We start from the raw sequence: 20,997 nt of genomic DNA on the forward strand, positions 1-20,997 counted from the left end.
GAATGACAAGAGGGAAATAATTGATGATTCACTCCACTCACATACTCTGATGTTCTCTCTCACTCGCATACAATTAACCTTATTTAAGTTTAACTGAAAGAGAAAAAAACCCGAATAATTTCAACCTTGAACTTTTCAGAGCAATAATAAATACATTATTCTTATATGATAAATAAGGATATCAGAAGAAGTGTTTAGTAAATTTCAAAGTAGTGCATTCAAGTGTAACGAAACTACTTTAGGAACCAAGAACATAACTATTATGGGCATACCTTTTAAGCTCATATGCATGGCAGTTCTGCATAAAATGTCATAAAAACAGCTATAATGTGTGCATTTATTTTGGTTTCCTTGCATATCTCATGTGTCGTATACCGTGTAAGTACACATTAGCACAGATCTACACTGAGATGGTATTTATATTCCTAATGCACACACATATGAGCTTGACAGATGATGCACATTAACCTGTGGTAGATTAATAGGTGAACAAGGAAAAACGAGAAAGGATATGAGATCATCAATTCAAAAGGCTATACGTTGGCATGCACACACACTGTGCTCAGACAGACCATTTCAATGCCAGGCATCCGCTCTGGCAAAGAAAATGTTAACCATATCTCAGATGGGGGAATGGCACACACGTGATCTAACGGCATACTCTTGATTTTATTATTTGTATTGTATCTAATCATTTTTTTAAACGTCATGCGAACACTGGGGCTCTTTGGCACATTATTTGTCTACAATCTACAGGTGTTTTGTTTAGACGGTCCCTCCATGTAAGACTTGTCTAATGTCACTCTCAGTGAGAAACTCAAGCATGCAGACTCTCAAACCCACACAAGAAGGAGTTTTGTACAATCCTTTTTACTCACATAGGCAAACTGTTGTCCTGTATGTTGCTATTTGAGGAAATTCATTAAGGAAATTGTCATTAGATACGTGTAAACTAAGAGCATTCTGTTGCATTCACTGGTTTTCCTTTAGCATATGCAGAAGTCTTGATTTCCTTGAGATACAAATGGCTCAGCAGCATATAATCAAAAAATATTTTGGTATCAGGCAAAATCAGAGCCAGCATAATCTTGTGATAAATGGGATAATGATATCAAACATTAAAGACTGAAAGGAGTGTTCTTATCTGTTCACAGGTAGTAATTATGAAAGGATTCAGAATGTCAGATCCTGATTTAAAGGAATGGGGTCAAAGCAAGGGCAAAAACTGATGACTGAACCCATAAGAACTGGCTTGAGAAGAAGACAGAGGTTATCAAACAGAGAAAGAGTTTTTTTTTACTGTTTGTACTTACAGCACTTGTGTCTTTCTTGCCTTTGTGGGACGAAGCCACTACAGCCAAATACTGGATGACTTTCTTGGTGTTTTCTGTCTTCCCAGCACCTGATTCACCACTAGGAAGAAAACAACAGTGAATGACATAACTGTGTTTTCTTTCACTGCATAAAATGTCATAAAAACAGCTATAATGTGTGCATTTATTTTGGTTTCCTTGCATATCTCATGTGTCGTATACCGTGTAAGTACACATTAGCACAGATCTACACTGAGATGGTATTTATATTCCTAATGCACACACATATGAGCTTGACAGATGATGCACATTAACCTGTGGTAGATTAATAGGTGAACAAGGAAAAACGAGAAAGGATATGAGATCATCAATTCAAAAGGCTATACGTTGGCATGCACACACACTGTGCTCAGACAGACCATTTCAATGCCAGGCATCCGCTCTGGCAAAGAAAATGTTAACCATATCTCAGATGGGGGAATGGCACACACGTGATCTAACGGCATACTCTTGATTTTATTATTTGTATTGTATCTAATCATTTTTTTAAACGTCATGCGAACACTGGGGCTCTTTGGCACATTATTTGTCTACAATCTACAGGTGTTTTGTTTAGACGGTCCCTCCATGTAAGACTTGTCTAATGTCACTCTCAGTGAGAAACTCAAGCATGCAGACTCTCAAACCCACACAAGAAGGAGTTTTGTACAATCCTTTTTACTCACATAGGCAAACTGTTGTCCTGTATGTTGCTATTTGAGGAAATTCATTAAGGAAATTGTCATTAGATACGTGTAAACTAAGAGCATTCTGTTGCATTCACTGGTTTTCCTTTAGCATATGCAGAAGTCTTGATTTCCTTGAGATACAAATGGCTCAGCAGCATATAATCAAAAAATATTTTGGTATCAGGCAAAATCAGAGCCAGCATAATCTTGTGATAAATGGGATAATGATATCAAACATTAAAGACTGAAAGGAGTGTTCTTATCTGTTCACAGGTAGTAATTATGAAAGGATTCAGAATGTCAGATCCTGATTTAAAGGAATGGGGTCAAAGCAAGGGCAAAAACTGATGACTGAACCCATAAGAACTGGCTTGAGAAGAAGACAGAGGTTATCAAACAGAGAAAGAGTTTTTTTTTACTGTTTGTACTTACAGCACTTGTGTCTTTCTTGCCTTTGTGGGACGAAGCCACTACAGCCAAATACTGGATGACTTTCTTGGTGTTTTCTGTCTTCCCAGCACCTGATTCACCACTAGGAAGAAAACAACAGTGAATGACATAACTGTGTTTTCTTTCATTCAGTAATACCAATGATGGACATACCAGTGTCTGCAAGGCATCAAAAGAATAGTATTACGGTTTTAAGTGAGTCTAGGTTTTAATGTTAATGAAATTGCACATTAATCAGTGCATGTGTCACAAAAATCAGTACATGTCTTGACACTTGACACTAACTGACACTATATTTGCTGTGTAAAGAAGGTCATGTATTTTTTCAGCTCGTCCACTATATTTATGACCATCAGCAGGGGAAAAGTAATGGCTGTCAATACAAAACACATGAACATACGTGACCCTGGACCACAAAACCAGTCTTAAGTCACTGGAGTATATTTGTAGCAATAGCCAAAAATACATTGTATGGGTCAAAATGATTGATTTTTCTTTTATGCCAAAAATCATTAGGACATTAAGTACAGATCATGTTCCATGAAGATATTTTGTAAATTTCCTATGGTAAATATATCAAAACCTAATTTTTTATTAGTAATATGCATTGCTAAGAACTTAATTTGGACAACTTTAAAGGCGATTTTTTCAATATTTTGATTTTTTTGCACCCTCAGATTCCAGGTTTTCAAATAGTTGTATCTTTCAAATACAATCCAAATGTAATCCAAATATTGTCCTATCATAACAAACCATACATCTATGGAAAGCTTATTTATTCAGCTTTGAGATGCTGTATAAATCTCAATTTCAAAAAATGTACCCTTATGACTGGTTTTGTGGTCCAGGGTCACATATATACCAAGAAAATTATAAATCGTTGGATTTGGATATTACTATGTCCTAAAATCTTGCAGAAGAATTTTTTCAGGAGAAAATTAGCTTGAAATAACTGTAACGACTGACATTTGCACTACTGTTCAAATGTTTGGGGTCGGTAAGAATTTTTCAAATGTTTTTGAAAGAAGTCACTTAGGCTCACTAAGGCTGCATTTATTTAATAAAACATACAGTAAAACAGTAATATTGTGAAATATGATTAAAATGTAAAATAACTGTTGTCTGATTTTTGAAATGTAATTTATTCCTGTGATGCAAAGCTGAATTTTCAGCATCATTACTCCAGTCTTCAGTATCACATGATCCTTCAGAAATCATTCTAATATGCTGATTTGCTGCTCAATAAATTTCTCCTATGATTAAAGTTGACAACATTTGTGCTGCTGAATATTTTTGTAGAACTTGTGATAGTTTTTTAGGATTCTCTGATGAATGGAAAGTTAAAAAAAATAGCATTTATTTGAAATAGATTTTATTTTGTAACAATTTATAAGTCTATGCTGTCAGTTTTGATCTATTTAATGCATCCTGGCTGAATAAAAGTAAATTTTATTAAACAATTTTTTTTTGATTATCATCTATAATTTACTTTTTTACAAGGGGTTACAATCGCCTTCTATGATACAAAAGAGATATTCCTGAACCTTCATGCTGACATTTCCATATTAGGAAAACTGAGTCTGGGATCCACAGGCCCTGCTGCAGCCGAAGGGCTGGTTCTTTGGCAGGAGCAGGATGCCCTCAGATCAGTTCACTCAACACAACACATATAAAGCCATTTTATGGGGCACTTTATACGGCATTGTTTGTAGATCCACAGTTTTTGACCATTGATGATACAGTATAGTAAAATTCCTCATGATTATGATTGCTGTTGCAAGTGGTGATTAAAGTATTGGACTATTCCCATACACCACATTAAATAAGAGGTATGGGAAAACACGTGTGGGGTTTTCAAAGAGGCTACAGATCAGCGGTTTTGAACAATCCATGTGTTTTTAACAGTTTAACAGTCAATTTTTTAATAATACTCTTTGGGTGGTCATTCCAAATCTCCCAAAATCTCTTTGAGACAGCTTCAAAAAAACAAGACAACAACAACAACAAAAAAACGTCTCCACGAGAGAGTTGGGCCATGTGGAAACATCCTGATGTCATTAGGGAATTCTGTGCCCTAGCAACAGTTGCCCTAGAGCAGTTTAAATGGCTTCAATTTCCTATTCCACACTCAGAGGAAGTTTGCAGACAGTATTTACGGGTGCCTCCCACACTGACACAGCGAATCAACACTGTTTTATTTTAACATCCTCATATTTCACAGCTGTTTTATTACCGCACAGACGTAAAACAATGATATCGCACGTGAACATCAACATATGTCTTTAGCAACAGCTATTTTCGCATGTTTTTTTTCTTTCAGGACATGTTTTATAGTGAGGCCTGCACAGATGCAATCCAAATGCCCAGTAATGACTCAAAAACAAACATAAATGAAGCCAACATGCTTGATCTGGATTTAGAATCAGGACAGGGGGCACATTTCCTGTGAGTAGGTCGAATCTGAGGAGACATGACCCTTGGGGTTCATCTGCCTTGTTCCCACTGCTGAGGACATTTTGAAAAACATGATCTAGTAGAAGGACTCTATTAGTTTAAATGATGTCTACTAATCATCATTTGGTTGCTGTCATCCTTTTAACTGTTAAATATTAGATTAGAAGGGGCTTGAAGTGTTTATCATTAGTCTAAATTTGTCAAAACGTAACCACTAACCATTAACCACTGTCAGATAACATTGAATAACATCATTTGGCTTCATCTGCCTTCTACAATGTGATTACAATACTATATGTTTAAAAAAAAACAAAGGAAAAAGAACATTTCAAACAACATTTCAAGACACTGATGTTACACAATTTTTTGGATTCTCAATGCACTTCAAAACAGGGTTGCCAGGTCTTCTCTTTAGTATCTATCTCTATTTGTAATGGTGTTTTTAGCCATTTAAGATATTTCCTTTGTAATTATGACAAAGCTGGTTGTTTTAAAACCTTTTTTATTAACAGAAACCGGAAGTATTGATATATTTAACTAACCATGATTCATTTTAAGATTCCAGAAATTTCAAGAACTAGAACTAGATGTTCTAATAGAACAAGTTGTTGAGGGGGAGAAATATAGTTGGGAGAGAAATATGATTGTGGTTTATTTTATGTATATGAAATGTGATTTATATTATGAAATGTGGCTTGATTGTATGTATGTATTTTTTATTTTAATTTAATTAATTATTTTTTTATTAATTTTACCATTTTAAACACTTTTAAGTCATCCTGCAGCCAACTGTGACTCCTTGTTGAGAATTAGTGCTTTAATAATAATAAGTTTAATTTATATAGCGCCTTTCCATAGCTCAAGGATATCAAGGACATAGTGATACTTGTTAGACTAAAAGCAGTTATTTCATTGATGCAAAAAACAATGAAAATAACTCACGTGCAAAGAATAGACTGGTCCTCTCGATCTGTAGAAAGAAATGACATACATTACAAAGGCCCAAAGAAACTGTCAAGCTGGTGCTCATGGAAACGGCAAGACAGTATACCATGGTCATTTTTGAACATCATAAAAATACATAAGGGCTGCTTTTAAGCCTGGTGGGGCTGGGGGGAGTTCTTGACAGAAACTAAACTGGTCTATGATCAAATACCATTGTTATTACAGCATCCAATAATGCACATAATCTAATAATCTTTGATTTGCAGTGCAACAATTTGATTTGCTGAAAAAGAAACCGACTCCAGTCTTCTCTTGGGAGATGCAACACAATTCTTACTGAGTTCAGCAATGGGACAATCGTTGATTCATGCTGCTAAAATTAGAAAACCTTCTCAGATGATCTTGGCTCCATGTAAGGTTTTTAATCCTAACCATACACCAATGATTGTCCAGAAGGCGGCATCAAAATAAAAACCATATATTATTGGATATTTATTAAATAAGTATTTGATCAAGTCAAACAAAATATGTTCTTCTCCGAACAATTCCAAGCCAATGAATTTGTACTTTAAATTCAAACAGAGCTTGGTTCTTATCTATGATCCTGGAGGCTGGGCGAACGCCCAACCAGCTAATCAGCTGAATGTGAACTCGCCTGTTCTGCTCAAGTACTATAGAACGTCTTCTGTTATAAACACAATGAATGACTACTGCTCATTTTGGATATGACTTAAGCTGGGCAGGTTTCCACATACAACATGAAGTCTGTTCCCTTGTTTCTTCCTAATTAAGGCACAAATCGAGGCATTCGGGATGCAGAAAACCAAATCTAAACACACCGATGGGGAAACTGCAGACTGTTTGATGAAAAGCAAGATGCGCAGGTATTGTTTTATCCAAGCTAGTAAAAAGTTATAGATTCAAATACATTTATTATCATAAATATACTTGTAAAATGTATTCCTTTCCATTCTATCCTGTATGGAATCCTGATGTTTTAAATTAGGACAAGGCTACACCACTCGGTCAAGCATGAAAACCTTGCTGGACTTCAAAGGGAAATCAGTGTAAGCCTGAGCAGGAATGTGAACACTGACGCTCATGGCTAATCATGCTGGATTTTTACTCGTCATCAACTTTAACGGTTCAGGATATACAGTGGCTACTGTAGGAATCCCTCAAAACATGTTAAAGATGTTTGTCATGCGATGTTTAGGTGCTATTGGACTAATTTTGTGCTATATGAGCACATGAGTCTTCACAGAGCAGGAACATAGAGTTCTCACTGTGAACAGAACATGTCACTGTGCAATGATCTGCATGAATTTTTACAGGGTCTGAGCATGATTGTTCAGCCCTTGTCTAATGTAAACAGTTTAATGAGAAGTGAACTGAGCAGAATTAGTCTTGAGGAACAGCGTGACAACGCATCTTCCTACTTCTGCTTTTTGAAAGCAATTTTTTTTGCATGTTTCACATAAGATAACAGTTTCTGAGATGTTCCAATGCAAACTTCGCAGAAAGGTTTTGTTCAGCTTAAGCACTTATCTTTTCTTCATCTGACTCCAGTTCTTTAACATGAGCTGATGTATCAACAAGTTCATTAGCAACACAACAACTTTACTGAGGTGTAAAACATCTTGCGGTTCTTCTTCTTTTCATTTAGCACCTAATTTCACTCTATAATACAGCTTCAAACTTCTGTGGGTAACAGCAGCTGTTTAAATTGTTTGAATGTTTAAAAGTGTTTGAAATGGCATTAGATGTGTGACCTGCTGACACATGTGTGTATGCGCCCCTCACACCACTTACTGACCTGCTAATACACACTTCATTTCAACAAACACGAATGACATTCAAAGAGCTCACTGGTATATATGGAGATTCTACACTGTTCTGTTGCCAATTAGTGAAATAAAAATGCCTTTTGGATCCACTTGAGTTTGAAGTTTCAAGCCAATGGCTATTGTGAAATCCAAACATTCAGATCTTGTGGGGAGAAGCAAGCTATCTATGAGTTAACGTGTCAGCGTCCAGCAGGCCAGGCCTCACCTTGCATCATGTTCCTGTAGGCATTGTCCGTGATGGAGTAGATATGGGGAGGAACCTCGTGGCGCTTTTTGCCTTTGTACATTTCAATGATCTTCTCAGAGTAGATTGGCAGCATTTTATAGGGGTTCACCACCACACAAAACAGCCCAGAGTATGTCTGAAGAAAGATAACATCTCGTTTTTCCACTGTATATGAAGTGTTATGAATCCATCAAGTAAAGAACAACAAGGAGACATGGCAACACAGTAACGAGTCGTACAATATCGTAAAATATAAATTGAAGGAAGTTTGGCTTGAGTCTGTATATTTCATAATATTTGAAAGCTTAGGTGATGCATATTCCATAAGGAAGACTCCTGTTCCCAAGTTATCCTTAGAGCAAAACTTTTTTTAACTAATGTTTTGTTACCAGAGTGCAAACATAGTTTGGTGGCCTGTGGATGTTATATTACCCCTCACTCTTAGGAAATGTATAGTTCCTCTATCTTAAGCTTTAGTACTTGCAAATCATCGCCATTTAAGCTAAATGGCTGTCAATGTATTTTTTCTTTCTTTTTGCATTGGTTTGGTCACAACAGAGTTATTTATAAATGTTATACATTTGCTGATAATAATATGATATGCACTGTGTTATGTAATGTCAGCAGGGGGTCAATGACAAATACGAGCATCCAAGATAAAAAAGATAAAGTTCTTAAAAATGTACTCTTTCTATTTATGTTGGTTTCATTTGATTTTTGATTTTGAACAAAAGTTTGCGTTTTAATGACTTTTTAGTGTAATCAAGTAAAACGTAAAAGCATATTTTCCTTACACCCGGAATAAATATGAGTGAACAAAAAATAAAACCTTTACTATTATTATTATTTTACAAATATCAAATGATTAATTATTAAATATCATTACATTTTTGACGGGTCACACCACACGACATTATAAATTGACTTTTTTTAAAGTTTCTTTTTTTATATTATATTACTAGTAATAACAAAACTGCTTCTGCTTGTATTTTTTTTACTTAAGGGTTTCTTTACAAGTATTTCATCCTTTCAATCAGTCTTTTATGATATCTGGACAGATATCACCTTGACATTTTTAATTCAGAAATTAATCATAGAAGAGATGAATTCAAATCACTTTGCATTTTAAAGCATTTTTGAAGAAATCATCACATGTGGTTGACCCTAATTCAGCTGTATAAAGTGCATACTTGTTATAATTTATTAAGCATTATTTTATTTACAATATAATTTAAACACACTGTGGCATACTTACATAGATGAGTCCGGAGTAATATCTTTCCCTCAGGTTGTGGAGAACAGACGCTTCATTCAGGCAGGTCAGTTCTGCCATATCCTCCACCTTGCTGAACTTGGGTGGGTTCATCTTCTGGATGTCATCCTTGTTGACCGTGATTTTCTTTCCATTGTCCACCAGCTCCACCAGTACCTCATCGCCACGTTCCTCTTTGATGCTGGCCGACTCAAAACCATGTTTCTCAGAGGGGACCCATACTAGCTTTTTAGCTGACCAATCTGCCTGGGTGACAGGGCTGTTAATGAAGTCTCTGTCCGTGTAAAGGAATTTCTCGTCCTCACTCAGGGTCTTTCTCGTCATCTTGGTGCTGGGTTACGACAACTACAAATTTAAGAGAAAAACGGATTTTTAAACAATGTTTTTTTTTGTAAATAAAATTCTCTGACCTGTATGACCCCATACAGCAATACTAATAATAATTTCAAAACATTATTGGCCACAATATTGGATCTGTGCAATAGACTTTAATTAAATACAAGTTGCTAAAGGTGGAAAACTATTCAAGGCAGGGCTTTAACACCATAGACATTGAGGTCTCCCCAAACAATTAGAAAAGGCCAAATTTCCCCCCAAATATTTGTTATTTGACAAAAAATTTTACATTGTTACATTTTTTATTTTACTTTTTTTTACATTTTTGATAGTCAACAATTGCCCCCAATATTTGATAATTGACAAAAGGTTCTAAATGTTACATTTTTAGTGGACTAAATGCGCTCATGTCAAAATGATTGCGATGACCAATTAAATCAAAGGCGGGGCTTTACTGTTCACAGAAACCGGGCGTGAATTTCACCACAGAGCTTTGGTAAAAGAGTGCAAGGTAAGATGTAATTAACTAAATTACTAACTTTTTTTTGTCAAATTTTGTCATTTTGAATTGAAAATATAGGCTGTCATTCACTTGATCCATGTAATACATAACTGAATGTGATGGGACGAGCATTTTTATGTTTTGTATTTTCAAAATTTTAGGCATACGAATAAAACTGAATGGGTGCACATTTTAAAATAAAAATATTATTTGCAAACATTTCAAACAAATTACAAAAATTCTTATTCTTGTCTTTTACTGTTCTTCTTTCTTTCTCATTATTCCCCAAAATCCATTTAAACCCTTTACCTATTTAATAATAAAAAAAAAAAACCATTACCATTTGGGTATTTAAACACACACACACTGGGGTCTTTCCCATTGTTCAGGGCCTAATATCAATGGAATATTGAATTTTGGGTGTGGTTGCAATTCACTAAAACTAAAGTATAGCTTTTGCAAAGTTTGCTAATCAAACCACAATGTTCCTTGACAAACACTGCGCAGGTCACAGGGGGCACCACTATTATCACCTATTTAGATGAAAGGACGAGAAAAATGCTTGGGAAATATAAAAACAAATTTGTCAGTATTGATTAAACAACCACTCAGGCGGGCAAAAAACTGTACAAAACATCCTGACGGGCAAAACATATATAATCATGTGATAATCTCCACAGCAAATGCTGTTTTTCTTGTTTTTTTTGGAGCTCAGCTGTGGTCCCGTGCTGTGATGACCATATAAGGCTGCCTTCGAGTCAGTGGACGATCTGTCAACCTAAACAGCAGAAGCAAATGAACTCTCAAACAAAGCCCTTATAGGGAATAGTATGCCTCCAGCCGGACTCGCAGTTTACTCCAAAATGATAACATTAGGCAGGGACAGTCAGAGGCTGGAGGGGTCTGATTTTCCTGCCACTTTCCCCCACCCTTCTCTTCCTCTGGTGGGCTGATATAGGGAAATTTATACAAGTATTTTCAAGTACAGTAGAGCTGGCAAACAGCAGGTGCAGCTTTATGCAGTCACAGAGCTTTAAAAGCAATTTGGGAAAAAGCTATATGAACCAATTTCCTCTGAGATTTAACTATCCATTGTTTGTACATTGTATGGTCTAACGCAGGGGTCACCAGACTCAGTCCTGGAGGGCCGGTGTCCTGCAGAGTTTAGCTCCAACCCTAATTAAACACACCTGAATCAGCTAATCAAGGTCTCACTAGGTATGCTTGAAACTTCCAGGCAGGTGTGTTGAGGAAAGTTGGATCTAAACTCTGCAGGACACTGGCCCTCCAAGACCAAGTTTGGTGACCCCTGTTCTAACGGCTCAGCGAAAACAGGAAAACATTTTCCCCACCTACTTACTTACTTAACATAAGGTAATTTAAAAAAAATAAACTGCAAAATTATATTTTAAATTATAAAATTGTATCAAGCAGGCAGAACAGGCTGTTTGCTAGTAATTTACCTCTTTTAGCTCCAGCAGAAATTTGCATAATATCTAAAACCAAAGTGTTGCACTTGCTCATGCGACCATGGAGAATGACTGAAACTTCTTGTTGTTGTCTGCCTTAATATCTCATCTTTTGTGTTTCTTCAGAGTCTGTGTTGTAAAAAGAAGACTAGATGAATTTAACATGCTGACAAATTATGACAGTATAAAAGATTGAGCGTTTCTAAAACGTGAATCTGTAAATGTGAATTTTTCAACCAAGGTTAGGCATCTGCATTCTTTTGTCCAAATGCCGACAAAATCGTGCCAAAATCGCCCATCGTAAACATGATGGATGGAAAATGGTCATTTAAATGGCCTATAATCGTTTGGAGGCGAGACAAACAAACAACGTTTTTCTATGATAAGCTGATGTAATTAAATGAGGGAATTTCCTGTGTCCTGTACGTAGATTCACAAACCCTTTATTTGGGAAGTTCTTTCATTTCAGCACTTGAAAATCATTGAGCTTTCGCCAAGGTTTTTATAGATCAGCAGTTTCACTCCAAACATATACTGTCCAAAATCCAACCTAAATAAGTCGAGGCTATGTTTTATTGCAAAGAAATTCTGCTTTTTTTAACACGACAGAAGTAAAAGGTAGCACTGTGTTCAAGTGGGCCTGAAGCCCAGAAGATCATGTGACCGTGTGTTGTGCGGATGGATTTTTGTGACCCCTGGTCCTGTGAAAGGGTTTCTCCACTCTTCTCTACTCCTCCTCATCCTTTTCTCATTCCAGCCATATAGTTTTCTTTTTCTCATGAGCAGCTGTGTCATTTCAGTTTCTTCTATTAACAATTTTATTGAGATGGATGTTCATACAAGGTCAACAGCTCAAGCTTTAAAGCTGTTGCTATAACAGTATATTCTGAATATAATGCTTCATAGATCAGTCACATTAAGCATTATTTTGCCATTAATGACCATAAAGACCTTCTTTCACCAAAACAAGCCGAATCTGTGATAAGAGTGGTTTAAACTGTTAGACATTAGTCCAGCTACCAATTATAAGAAATAAACAACAGTTCCAGCAGGAGTCTGTCAGGTGATGCAGAATTGTGTTAAATCATTAGAGGAACAATCAGGTACGCAGCCTAAAGATATACCACAAATGTTTTAAAGTCAAAAACACAGCTAAACTAATTCACTACTGAAGAGTAGCTGCAAGTAAACTGGTAAAAGCTTGCTAGGTCTACTAATCTTACCAATAAAACTGTTAAACTTCCTTTTTCCACCAAGCCTGATTAAAATGAACTTCTGCCTCATGCACACACCTTTTACCTTCATTATGAAAGATATTCTGAAAAAGCTGTCAGAAATTCCAAAAAGCCAAAAAGGGTTGGAAAGACATGGGGGTGAGTCTGCAGAATACGTCTGAAGGATGTTTATGCTACTAAACAATTCATTAATGGATAAATGATGATATACTAAGTATTGAATTCAGTGACTACATCCCCTGCACTTTACTTCAAGATCTTTTTTTCGTCTAGACTTTCTCGGACTATTGTCTATGCATGTCATCGCTACAAATGGGAAACGAGAGGACAGTCAGTTAAGACTGTCTGCCATTCACCACAAAGTTCAGCAGAAAGCTGCATTTGACAACCATATTTGGAGAACAGGAAACGCTTTGGTTTGTCAGGCTCACTGCTTCTCTCATTCTACGCACTTTCCTCAACCATTTCCTATGACAGACTCTGCTGAAGTCAAACTTTTGCATGAAAAGGCGGATAGAACGACATGCTTTCTATCTTAACAGCTCGTGAGATACTTTATGATGATGTTTTGACTAGAAGGTCAGAGATGCGTGATTTGTTGAAAGCTTTTGCTCTGTGCAACAAAGTATAAAGATAATTTAATTCTGTTAATTAAATAAAAAATAATTCTGTCATAATTTTCACATCCTCATGCTGTTCCAAACCAGTTCTTTCTCCAGTGGAGCACAGAAGATGTTAGGCAGAATGACAGTCACCATTCACTTTTACTGTATGGAAAGCAGATACAATGAAAGCGAATGGTGACTAAGACTGTAAGTTACTAACATCCTGACATTCATGTCCTTTTATGTTTCACGTAAAAAATATGAATATTTGGAATAACATGAGAGGGTAAGTAGGCTAAATGTTTCCATTTGGGGAAAATATCACTTTAATGGCAACATAAAATAACTGAATGAACAGCTGTCAAACACTTTCAAAGCAATTGAATGTTGACAGCTTCAGGTTTCAATATTCAGTGAAAGATGACAGTTTTTCTCACACATCTCTGCAATTTTTTTGCACACGACACTGTATAATCAACTTACTGGCATACATTCACAATTATTTACATATCTGAGCCTCTGTGAGTCACGCATGCAAAACTAAAAGAGTAGAACGTAACACTTTTTTTTTTATTTTTTCAAAAAAGTTGTATGGATGCATACTCACAAGGCTGAGGAAAACTTGCCGCGATTTTGAAAGTTTGGGTTTGGAGAGTCCTGTGACAGTGAGGTACTCCAAAAACGAACAGTCCAAATTAGACAGAAAATCATGAGAACATTTAAACGTTGATGCGGATCAGTAGGCGGGGCCGAACAGTCGACCTGCGATGTGATTGGTCAGCGAGTTTTGAGAGTTCAGGTGATCTACAGTCTCCTCGCGAGCATCCTTTTAAATGTGAACAACTTAAATGTTGCAAGAATATCACTACAGCAAGTGCTGCGTTTTCAGAAGACGGTAATGATTAAAGTGGAAAATGAAGAGGAATTAATTACAGTTCCTCTCATATTTCATGATCCTTAGTTTTTGCTTAAAGAGACAGTTGACGGTAGCCACTGAGTTCTATAGTACGTTGGGTTCATTTTATTTTTGGAATAAAATTACTTTTAATTTAATTAACTTTTAGCATGTCTAATATTTACACACTTCATAATTTGACGAAATCACATTTATGGGGAAAAAATGCTGATAAAGTGATATTTACCTTACATTTTTTTCTTTTCTGTTTTCTTCACACGATGAGTGTCATATTTCATCTCTTCAAGCATGCTCTTCATTGATAATGTTGTCTCTTTGGTTAAAATAATACAAATAATAATTACTGTATGTACAAAGTTGTTTTTTGCTCTGGAAATGACACCATAACGATGATTGAAATCATATTTATACAATATTTTAAAATGATTTATGATTATTCTACACTTTGTTTACATTATCATAGTTTTAAAATGCCGTAATTAATATTTTTATGATGGATTTTCTTACTGCGTTAGTAGCAGAACATAAGCATTTGTTGCTGAATCTGGAATATGGAAAAATGTCAGCTTTAAAGGTCATTATTTGTGCATGCCCATGTCATTCCAAAACTTATTTCTTGTGTGAAACACAGAAGGAGACATTTTGCAGTATGTTCACACTTCTCTCTTCCATACAGTGAAAGTGAATGGGGACCAGGAAAATCAAGGAATACACAAGGAATCCTTAATATACAGAATAGAGGAAAGAAACATAAAGAGCCCAAGTAAGAAAACGGAGATTCCCTACACTACATGCTACATCTGGACGAGGCGAATCCCTTGAGATCCTTTTTGGGACCCTTATCATTACGCACATCACATTCCGTCCCCTCAATTCCCACAATGGGCTCCTGCTATCTAATGGAACTTCCTATATAAGGACAACCTCCTATTGCATCCAGTAAATCAAGTCTGTGATGTTTCCAGGGAACAGGACCATGGCTGGTATGTTCCGAGGCCTTGCTGCAGTCCAAAAGAGAGATGGGGGATAAAACAAAGCCTGCAGGGAAAGCTCCTCTGTCACTGGTCAGCATCAAGCTCTCCTGGATGTGCGCAGGGAAGGAAGGGAGGTAGAGAGAGTGTCTTGGAGACAGATGGAGGATGGGGGTGTATAGTGAGAGTGAAAGTGAGAGGTTGCGAGAGAGAGGCAGAGATGCACGACCCTACTAGGTCTCTGTTGTGCCATATAAGGACAATGGGGTCTGCCTGGAATCTCGGCTGTATTCTGTGTTTAGAAGGGAACACCGAAAGACTTGGACCGAGTGACTAAATATGGTGCAACAGCAGTGTCATTGTTAAGACAAATAGGCATTCATTGGGATATCTTTCGACTGTTTACTCACCAACAATAAACGTCAGAATTGCTGCAGACACTCATTCCGGCAAAGACTAACACCAATTAAGGAATGTGAGGTATTGCACCTGCCCATGCTGTATGGTGCTTTAAAAATAGGAACATAAATGTTTGTTTAATAGATTACTGCTTTGTACTGTAGAGAATAATGCAGTTTGTGTAGTCGGAGACACTAATATTGAACACAGTACATATAGGCTATATCAAAAATCTTGTTTGAACCTGTGATCCTAAACAGATGATGTTATATTTTTTTATTTATTTTATTTAGTCATTTAGCAGACGCTTTTATCCAAAGCGACTTACAAATGAGGACAACAAAAGCAGTCAAAACTAACAAAAGAGCAACAATATATAAGTGCAAATGACAAGTCTCGGTTAGCCTAACGCAGTACACGTAGCAAAGTGTATATATATATATTTATTATACACACACACACATATATACACACACACACAAAGAAAAACAAGTAAATAGAATAGAAAAAATAGAAAGCTAGTGTTTTTTTTTTTTTAATAAAAAAATAAGATAAATATAGATAAAGTAGAATTAAAAAAGAATAGAAAGTGTTAGAGTTACAGGGTCAAATAAAGTAATATATTATATTACACAAAAAACTGTAAAAATGCTACAGTAAAAATCTGTTAATTGGTAACTATAAAGGACCTTATAAAATCCTTTTTTCAAAGATGTAAATAAAGGTCGTTGGAGTACATTTTTACAATAAAATAATATTTCAGTCTTTCTACGTCAAGATTTCTTTGTAATAATTTGTGAAATTTACTAGCAATTTCTGAGTGACAACTGTTTCAAAGAAAATCCTACACCAATTTCTGTCAGTGTATACAGTGAAAAACTGCAAATGGCTTAACATCGCATTATATGTAATTTTACAATACAATACTGTCATATTTATGTACTGTCAACAACTATTCCCAGTAGTTTTTATTATTTTATATAAATAACTTTTTTTAAGGGCATGTTATTTACAGTGTGCATTATGAACTTTTCATTTGATCAAAATAAAAATGATTTCATCATTTAACTAAACTTTCAGACTAAATTTTTAGATCTCTATAACTGTGCTGTAAAGAGGAAAGCAGCTTCTATTGTTACTGACCCCTCTTATCCTTTGCATTACCTTTTTTAGATACTCCTGCAGGTTGTCGGTTTAGAACTCCTTTGGCTAGAAAGAAGGCTTATAGTAATTCTTTTATTCCTACTGCAATTTCTATTCTGAATAAGGCCAAACAGTTTTTGTCAGGATCTTGTGTATTATTATTGTGTATTGTGTACATGTCAGCCTTTTTACCTAATATAAATTTCTATCTCTGGTTGATAGATAATAAAGTTTTTTTTAATTGAATTGAACCTCAGGTAATTTCTTTGACAACCAAAGTTGATATTTTGAGATATGTCCAAGCTGCTTTTTTCCCTACAATGAAAGTGATTATGACAAAGTTGTACCATAAAAACAGTCTTTGTGACATTATATTCCAATCGTTCTAAAGATATTCTGAAAATCTTCGCCAAATATTTCAGATACGTGAATATGCAGCTTTGGTCGTTATGAGACATGCAAGAAATAATGATTGGCATCAGTGACGTTAAACCTTGTGTGATGTCTTGAATGTGCAATATTTGAATATTTTTGAACATAAAGGAGATTTGAAAACTATGGCAAAGGGGAAGATTATCAATGAAAAATAAAAAAAATTCTTGAAACACAATGCACAAGTCTTAAGGACCTCTTGTAAGGTGCTATTTATTTATAATCCGGAACCCACTGGCTTTCATTATATGGAAAAGTGCAGCAAAAAAAAAATTATTTTTTTTTTAAATCCCCTTCAAAAAATAAGTAAATGATGACAGAATTTTTAGTTCGGGGTGAGCAATTCTTTTTTTTTTCTTTTTTCAATAAGTGAAAAACAATAAAATATAGGAAAGAAATTATAATACTCAGATTTGGACCGGAGTTTGGCTTCAAAGCCTACTGAAGTCCTACTATGTCTAAATACTTAGTTGTACCCTTAGTAGAAGTACACTATCTCAGGAATTAGTCCTGACAGGAGAGGAGGGAACGGGAAATGTGTGCTAGATTAAAGCTACGTGTGAAGCACAGGCTGGGTAGATAGTTTCCTAAAGCTCATCCAGAAACTCATTTGGAGTGAAGCCGTTCAGAGTAACTGGAGTATTAAGATTAGCCTACATTAGTAAGAGAATTTCAACACCTTACTAGACAAAATCTTACTACAAGGTGCGTACAGTATGGAACCGCTTACAGTGTCACAAGCACATTTTTCTGTGGCTTTGCTTAATCGTGGACATGCAAAAAAAGGAAATTACATGCACAGTGAATTTAAACATTACAAAAGAAGAACAAAATGTCTCTCATCTATAATTTATCTACATGCACATTCAGTTCTCATAAAAATCCTGAGTACATACATAAGTACACATTATTTTAGAGGGTCATATGTGTTTGGATATATTTGTCCTCGAACACAGTTCCAACTTAGCAGCAGGAGAGCAAGCAAATATTTGTCTACTCATGTTTATTCAATTTGTTTCACATGATCTGTTGATGATAACCTTTTACTGAAAGTGTACCCTGACAATGCTCTGGGAAAACTTCAACATCAACCTTTCAACAAACTGCTTTATTACCCTTGATCTGTGATCATATTCAGTGCAAAATGCTAAACATATGTTGAAGTATTGAGTGAGTATGAAGTGACTTACCTTTTAAGGAAAATTGGGAAATTTGAAGAACTTGGCATTGGATGATGTTTACAGTGTTTGTGAGCTTTGCTGCTTTAAGGTGAAAGAAAACCAAACATGTAACGACACAACTGAGATTCTCAATGAGTAGTACTTGAAAACTAAAGCAAGAATAATTATAACATGTCTTCTGTATAAAGTGCTTTCTTTAGAAACAGACAACTCATTAGACAGTTCAAGGTTTGAAGTGAGAACAGCTTAATTAAACTCCAAAATGACGTAAAAAATGTTTTTGCTTCATTTACATAGCCTTCCTTATATGGTATCAGCCCATATATGGGTTCATTTGAAAGCTTGGAGTGTCTTCTTTACAAAGAATACCATTCCTTTTGGTTTTTATATTCATAAAGCAGTAAAATTAAGCTTAGAAATGTATTCGTCCCACACACGAATTTCCGCCTAACCATTGCGAATAATTTTTACGAAGAATGTGTATTTTATATATTTTTCACAAAAAAGTCAAGTCATATATCACAAGAAAGCTCTCATTCTCAGGAATTTGACGATGTAGATTATTTAGGCGAAAATACCAAAAAACGCCCTGAGCTTAAGTGGTTAAGTAAGAATGTGTAGTTCAAATGTCATTTCTAAACACATTCAAAATTCAAAGTTCAAGGACCTGGGCCTTCACCAGAAAGACTCATTTTAGAAGCTAGCCAACAATCCAGGCTTGTTTTGGCATTTTTGCCATGTTAGATAAACAATCAAAGCACTTATCTTAAGATTAGCGTAACATGATCAATTCAGACTGCAGAAATTACCACAATTTGCATACTTTATCATTGTTGACTTTAGTTAAAAATAGTAAAAAAAATAAATAGTTGCACAAAAAAATAAGGCTGCTGCTATTTTACAGCAAATGTAAATTTAATATCGCATACAACATATTTTAAAAGAAGAGGATACAGACATATCAAATTCAAAATCAGTTAACTGGATGTCAAGGCTATTTAAATTTAATATATGAGGACAATGACTATATTGTGATATACTGTATTGTTTGCACAGCTTAGAAGAACAATCACAATGGTTTTATTCATAAAACTATTACTAGGATTACAAAAAGCAACATCAAAAAATATAAAAGAAAATACATCAATTTCTATAACCAGAGTAGGCTGGACAGAATGTTTTGGCCTCTTTACGGGAAATTGTTTTAATTGTGATCATATGACTTCCTCTTGAGATGGCTGCAGAGCTGGAAAAGCAACAGAAACAGCTGAATGGGATGCAAGATTTTCAGACTTATGAAACTAACAATTGTATTTGTTAATCTTAACACTAAATATGTAAACGCAAAGTCAAACTCAAGCCCTCTCTTTACCTCAGTGTTATGACTCTGCATTACGATGGCCATGTGATTCGTGTGAAGACACTGCTGCTGAGCCCCTTAGGAAGAGTTTTCCTTTGAGCTCTCCCTTACTGCTAAGAAAATGATGGAGCAATCCATACAACAATGGCCTAAAAAACACTAAGACAGAGCTATACAAAAAAAAAAGCATAAAAGAATGGTTCGCCCAAAAATAAAAATTCTGTTTTTAGAGCTTGAAAGAACCAGGTCACCATTCACTTTCACTACATGGAAAAGAGCAGCTTGGACATTCTTCCAAAATATCTCTTTTTATATTTCACAGAAGAAAAAAGGTCAAATGCCAAGTAAATGATGACAGAATTTTTGGTTGAACTATCCCTTTAAGTTTAGATAAAGTGGTAAGCGCGATTATTCAAGTGAGATTGCTCTGATCAAGCAGCTTTATAGTTGTGCTAGGATCAAGAAACTCATTCATGCAGTAGTTACATCTAGACTTGACTACTGGAGTAGTGTCTTGGCTGACTTACCAAAGAGCTCTATCTAACACTTACAATGAGTTACGAATGCAGCAGCAAGAATGCTTCCTCCTACTAGACTGAAGAATCACATTCAGCACTTAAATCACTTCACTGTCTATACTTGTGTCTCACAAAATGGATTTTAGAGCCTCTTATTACATTTTTAAAAGTCTTCATGGTATTGCATCAACATTCCTTGCTGGTTGTAATTAAAACAAGGCTGAAAGTAACAAGTCAGCTTTAAATCACTATATGGTCCCGAGCTGTGGATCTGAGTCAAATTAAAGGGGTCATATGATGTCATTTCAAGTTTTCCTTTCTCTTTGGAGTGTTACAAGCTGTTCGTGAATAGAAAAGATCCCTAAAGTTGCAAAGACTAAAGTCTCAAAACCAAAGACGATTCAAACTCGAGTTTTGAGCAGTGTAGAGTAGCCTAGCGCTTGTTGTTTGCCATTTCTCCAATCACAAAAGTTTTATGTTTACGCGGCGCGATGCAACGCAACACGTAAAAAGACAGTACAAGTCATTATAATCCGTAATTATGTCCCTACTGGATGTAACAAATGCCTCGTTTATATTGGGTTTTTATTGGTTTTGTCTCGTCGCGCCGGAAGACTGCAGGTATTCGCCCAATCACAACGCACTGGATAGCTGGCCAATCAGAGCACACCTCGCTTTTCAGAACGATGAGCTT

The 20,997-nt window shown here is 35.6% G+C and overlaps 1 protein-coding gene and 1 long non-coding RNA gene across 5 annotated transcripts in view; one reads left to right on the plus strand and one right to left on the minus strand.

The window, feature by feature from the left end:
• Nucleotides 1-14,077, minus strand: part of LOC107660013 (myosin-11-like) — a 30,017-nt gene extending 15,940 nt beyond the window's left edge. For 2 of the 4 annotated variants that reach the window (XM_016449150.1, XM_016449154.1), the window contains exons 1-6: nucleotides 13,991-14,077; nucleotides 9,219-9,581; nucleotides 7,943-8,099; nucleotides 5,888-5,915; nucleotides 2,474-2,573; nucleotides 2,039-2,065 (exon numbers count right to left, since the gene is read on the minus strand). In XM_016449150.1, coding sequence (XP_016304636.1) covers nucleotides 2,039-2,065; nucleotides 2,474-2,573; nucleotides 5,888-5,915; nucleotides 7,943-8,099; nucleotides 9,219-9,560 — 654 coding nt within the window. In that variant the 5' untranslated portion in view covers nucleotides 9,561-9,581; nucleotides 13,991-14,077. Of the gene's footprint in view, nucleotides 1-2,038; nucleotides 2,066-2,473; nucleotides 2,574-5,887; nucleotides 5,916-7,942; nucleotides 8,100-9,218; nucleotides 9,582-11,537; nucleotides 11,613-13,990 lie in introns of those variants that run through there. The other 2 variants (XM_016449151.1, XM_016449152.1) reach the window with 2 other exon arrangements.
• LOC107660014 (uncharacterized) overlaps nucleotides 12,090-20,997 on the plus strand; it is a 10,139-nt gene continuing 1,231 nt past the window's right edge. The window contains exons 1-2 of the long non-coding RNA XR_001630965.1: nucleotides 12,090-12,101; nucleotides 15,742-15,745. This is a non-coding gene — a long non-coding RNA (uncharacterized LOC107660014). The remainder of the gene's footprint in view (nucleotides 12,102-15,741; nucleotides 15,746-20,997) is intronic.

Source organism: Sinocyclocheilus anshuiensis, unplaced genomic scaffold (assembly GCF_001515605.1).
Source record: "Sinocyclocheilus anshuiensis isolate Anshui unplaced genomic scaffold, SAMN03320099.WGS_v1.1 scaffold55, whole genome shotgun sequence".
NCBI classification, from domain to species: Eukaryota; Metazoa; Chordata; class Actinopteri; order Cypriniformes; family Cyprinidae; genus Sinocyclocheilus; species Sinocyclocheilus anshuiensis.